This window comes from Limulus polyphemus, unplaced genomic scaffold, assembly GCF_000517525.1.
Source record: "Limulus polyphemus unplaced genomic scaffold, Limulus_polyphemus-2.1.2 Scaffold6, whole genome shotgun sequence".
In the NCBI taxonomy this organism is placed as follows: domain Eukaryota; kingdom Metazoa; phylum Arthropoda; class Merostomata; order Xiphosura; family Limulidae; genus Limulus; species Limulus polyphemus.
The window spans coordinates 2,056,669-2,062,038 of NW_013665616.1; the positions used below are offsets into that span (position 1 = coordinate 2,056,669).

The 5,370-nt window shown below is 30.5% G+C and overlaps 1 protein-coding gene across 2 annotated transcripts in view; it reads left to right on the forward strand.

Moving 5' to 3' along the window:
- Positions 1 to 5,370, forward strand: part of LOC106476350 (protein diaphanous-like) — a 74,835-nt gene that overhangs the window by 49,399 nt on the left and 20,066 nt on the right. For both annotated transcript variants that reach the window (XM_013937045.2, XM_022381024.1), the window contains exons 20-21: positions 1,532 to 1,618; positions 1,905 to 2,057. In XM_013937045.2, coding sequence (XP_013792499.1) covers positions 1,532 to 1,618; positions 1,905 to 2,057 — 240 coding nt within the window. The remainder of the gene's footprint in view (positions 1 to 1,531; positions 1,619 to 1,904; positions 2,058 to 5,370) is intronic.

Consider the following 5,370-nt stretch of genomic DNA (forward strand, 5'->3'; position numbering starts at 1 on the left):
AAAAATTTACGGCTTTAAAATTATGGTTTGTCTGAGCAATAACGATTTTATAGAATAGCTTTCATTTAATTTCATACTTTTCGAGGTGTGGTGGAGAAAATAGGGATGATGACATGCTAAGAGAAAATGTCACGTGGGTCACACTAGTAAAAATTCTGGATTTTTATTAATACTGCCTTGTTGAATTAAGAACTTCAACTTGTATACTATTAAAATATGGATTATTAGTTAAGATTTTATGCTATTTTAATTGTCATAATATAAACAAAAAGTAGTTTAATAAAATTTTGAATGTAAGACCCTAAAACCTTGTGTCATGCGCAGTAAAGGATACCCGTGACGATAGGGTTAAGCAGAAGGTGTGTGAAGGGTAAGAAGTTCCATACCTTTTCAGAGATGCCAAGTAGACTCTACCATTTTCCATATACTAATTTTTTTCTTGGGTATGGGTACTTTCCTGTTTTCATGATTAGGGTTTAGAAATTAAATATTTATAAAACAATGCTCTGAAAAAGTATCTGGACATGCAGTTGTAAAGGGGATCCTAGTGACAACTGTCCAAATACAGTTTTAGCATGAATCAAAGCTGCATTTTGCAAGACATGCTTTTCACTATTTACACAGGTGTCTAGAGCAGTTTGTTTATATATTTATATTTCATAATCTTGGCCAGTTAATACATGTTGGAAGGCTATGTTCCAACACTGAATGAATTCCACATAATGGTTCCAGAGATGTTCTAAGGGGCCAAGGATTGAACTCTTAAGTAATCCATTCCAAGATGTTGATCTTTTGAAACTAAAAGTGGGTTGTATGTGCTTTATAGCAAAGAGTGTTATCCTGCTAGAACTGCACGTTGGCTTGCTAATCAACAAGTTCATTCATAACCACTATAATGTGATATTTTATCTCTTATTGTCTTTGTTTTAGTACTTCAAAGATAAATCTTAGACCCAATGTACAGAATATTCTCCAATTCCCCCATCACAGTTGGCACAAAGTGATTGCGGTTGAAATGTACAGTGATGAATCATAAGGAGTTATTAAAAACAGCCAGTACATTAAGTATAATAAAGGAGAGTAGAGATACCCACTTAGACTTAAAACAAACTGACTCTGTACGTACATCCCAATGCTGGTTAAATCCACACAAAATACATTATTCCCATATTGAAAACTATGAAGTGGAAAATGCCTCGCTATTAAAGTTGTTTTTTTTCTCATTCCTGAGAATCATATTTTGTATGATACAGATACAAGATACCAAAATTTTACCGTGCTGATAGTTTTTAATCAAATATGCACAAGCCAGTTGTGTGTTCCTGTTTTTACTTGAAACACTGTTATAAATTTAGTGTTTGTTTAAAAATGTTTACTTAGTCATTTCTCTGTATCTTTTTTAATGACATTTTTAAGGTATTGTCAATGACACTTGTATGCATTATTTTTTATGAAGCTAACGTATTTTAAACCATTAGTTTCTTGATTGTTAATGGATTTTTGTACTTATAATTGCTTTTTTTTTTGATAGATGGGAAGTATAAAAAGATTAGTGCCAAGATTAAAGTCTGTGAGTTTCAAACTCAATTTTGCTGAAAAAGTTCAAGATATCAAACCAGTAAGGAAGTTTTGTTTTCTAACTGTATTCATAAATGTCACAATGTAGTAATTTATGGATTAAAGTAATGTAACCTCATGAACCAAAACTGTTACCACAGAAGTTTCAACATCATATTCTTTCTTAGGTTTATTCTCAAAGGATATATTCTCATACATTTACTTTAAAATTAGTTAAAGTAATAGAAAATTTTACATGTAATATGTAGTTTTTTTTTTAAATAGTTTAATAATTTAAATTCTTTGTAATTTCATTATGTATGTTTTAATTAAGTTTCTTTCTAAAGGACATTGTAGCTGCCACAGCAGCTTGTGAAGAAGTCAAGACCAGTGAAAAGTTTTCCTTAATTCTCAAGTTGGTGCTTCTTATTGGTAACATCATGAACTCAGGCTCTAAGAATGGACAGGCAATTGGTTTTGAAGTTAGTTTTCTACCAAAGGTAAATGTTTCAGAAATGCTTAACATACTTAATTTCTGTTTTAATTCAAAACAATAATAATAGTAAAAGCACAAACCAAAAGTAATAAACGAAGTACATGGTTTCTAACTACAAGATAATATGGTAATATATTTCTAAATTCTTAAGCATGTTAGTAGTAATTAAGAAAGCTTCTTCATTCCCATTTCTAAAATAGGATCAATAAGTAAGTAGGTGAGGTACTTTATCAAACTACAACACACATACAAGGTAAAGGTTTATTTTTATTGTTATCATAATATGGTAGATTATTATTATTAAGGAAGTCATCAAACTTTTGATCAAGTTTTAAAGGATGTAGACTTAAGACTGTAGCTGGTCTTTCAAACTTCGAAGGTATGCAAAATGTAAATAAATTTGTATATAAATTTATTTTTTCTTAAAAGAACATAACCAAGATGCCTATTTCACAGTTGATCACATTAATTTCAAACACTGTTCATTTCTAGTGTCACAACAAAAACTTAATTTACAGACACTTGTTTGTTAATATGAACAAGCCAAGACATATTTGAAAAATTAAAATCATTTAATTTCTTTCCATATTATTTTAGTTGAAGCAGCATAACAAATAACAGTACATCGCATTAACTTATTTTGCTTTAGTGCAAAATGATGTTGACAAAGTAAAAGCACATTAGATACATTGAGGTAACTTTTAATTAATATTCGTATGCTCACACAAATTTAAATTATTTTTTAATTAAAATACGGCATGTCCCTTTCGTATTTTTGATATTATTGCTTCATTAAGTAACGCACTTATCTCAAAATAAAAAAAATAATAATCTTTTACTTTAAAATACTCAATGCCTATGATTTTTTTTCATTAAAATTTTTGTATCATAGATTTTGATGTTCTCCCATGTTAAACGTATTTGATGTGGGCTTTTCAAATATATAATTTTTTCAACAAAAGTTCCTACCTCATTTATTTATGTATCAAAATACACACTAAACACCAAATTTAAAAATTCTTTATTTTCATGAAATTACCTAAGGCCTTCATATTTTCGAAAAAATATTTGTATCATATGTTTTAGTCTCCTTCAAGAGGAATTATGCATTCGATACATCTTTTTTCAAAAATAGAATTTTATTGTCAAAATTCTCATATTTCAAGCTTTACGATTTTTATGAAAATTTTGACCATTTTCGATTTCACTTTCTTCTTTGCGAGCATTTAAACAGGGATTTTCAGTATTTTTTCATCATATTTTTCAAATATTAAAGTTTTTTGCTTACTTCTAAAACTATTATAATCTTTTGGTTATTCTATTTTTTAAAGAAAGATGCACTTGATTTAGGGATTGGGAAAAGATATATTGTTTTTATCAAACTCTAAGTCACTAAATTTTGTTGTTTATCACAGATTTTTTTTGGCCATCTGAAATTGATATTATTGCTGCATTAAGTAACACACTTATCTCAAAATTTAAAAAAAACATCTTTTTACTATTGTAAAGACTACTAAATGAAACTTGCCTTATAAACACATTAAGTAATGTTTTACTGATAAGCCTTTTTGAATTCTTAGTTACAGCTAAACCACCCAGTGGCTCGGTGGTAAGTCTGAAAGCTTTTTATGCTAAAAATCAAGCTTCAATATTCATGGTGGGCACAGCACAGATAGCTGCAGGTAATCTAATACAAACACTTTTCAAATGGCAGGCTCATTTCTTCGAAATATAGCTGCACAAACTGCTCCCAAGTAGCAGAAATATGAGTAGTTAAATCTTTTTGTTTATATTATTTCATAGTGCAATTTAACATTGTTATGCAGTAACATTAAATTATTTTCTAATACATGTTTTGTAAGATAATATATTATCTAACAGAGATATTTGTTAAATGTCCTTTTTATTTATGTTACAAATTCGTCCAAAGAGTGGCATTTCGTAGTGTTTAGAATTACCAGCGAGGGTAAATATGGTCAACTATAATTAATGTTATATTAAATTCTGTAAAGAACATGCTAGACTATTTATAAGAGAGAAATCACTCAAGTTTTAGTGAACCAAAAGAGTTATTGTTTATTACTATTTAGGCTTGGTGAATTAGGTTAATGTAATTTCAGTTCAATGAGGCTCGGCATGGCCAGGTGGATAAGGCACTCGACTCGCAATCTGAAGGTCGTGGGTTCGAATCCCCGTCCCACCAAACATGCTTGCTGTGAGAGCATTATAATGTGACGGTCAATCCCACTATTCGTTGGTAAAAGAGTAGCCCAAGAGTTGGCGGTGGGTGGTGATGACTAGCTGCCTTCCCTCTAGTCTTACACTGCTAAATTAGGGACGGCTAGCACAGATAGCCCTCGTGTAGCTTTGCACTAAATTCAAAAACAAACAGTTCAATGAGCATGAAGTTGAAAGCCTGATGTACAATAGTGTGATAGAAAATTGAAATTAACAGATTGGTAATAGATTTGAGATGTTTGTAGACACTGTGAAAAGGTGTTGTGTTTTGTTACAAGCTGAGCAAAACCTTTTTTCTAAGTCAAATAAAAACCAAATGCAACTGAAGGTACTCTATTATTTTTGTTTTAAAACTGTTTATTTCCAAGAACCACCATTATCATTTCATTTTTTATTATGCTGAAAACTTCTATTCGTGACTATAGAATGGTAAGTTATGCAGCATTTTATATGATAAAAAATTTTGTCAGTAAAGTAAAAAAAAATTCATTAGTGTTTTCTCCACTGAAAGTGACTCCTAAAAAAAATGAATGTTATTTGGGAATTTTTAGGGAATTTGTCATTTAAAAGATAGGTACAGCATTTAAATTTCTAATAAATATCATAAAAGATGTCCAAAAGAACATGATTCTACAAAGACTTATATTTCTGACATTTTACTGCCAGCCAATAAATGTTTATCTGCGAGTTGCCTCTCAATAGCCAAGATGATTGGTGCTGCAAGTTTATGTGGGCTTTACATAATTCTATGTCACACAGAAAAGATAACCTGATTGGTTCACCCTCAAAGTCTTGTAAACATTAATTTGCACAAGAAATCCATGTATGTAACTTGTTTATGTCTAAAATGTATAACATGCACAAAACTGAAAATTGAATCGCACATTTTCTTGGGGCAAGGTGGCACTCGACTCTCACTGGGGGCTACGCTCCTATCAGGAATTTGTTGCTTGCCCCTACATGTCAGAAATATTTGACAACCCCCTACTCTTAAACATGCACTCATGCTAAGATTAGTCTTGAGTTGATAAGTAAGGTTAACATTTGACTTTTTCTCACCTCAGTTTACTTATTCATGT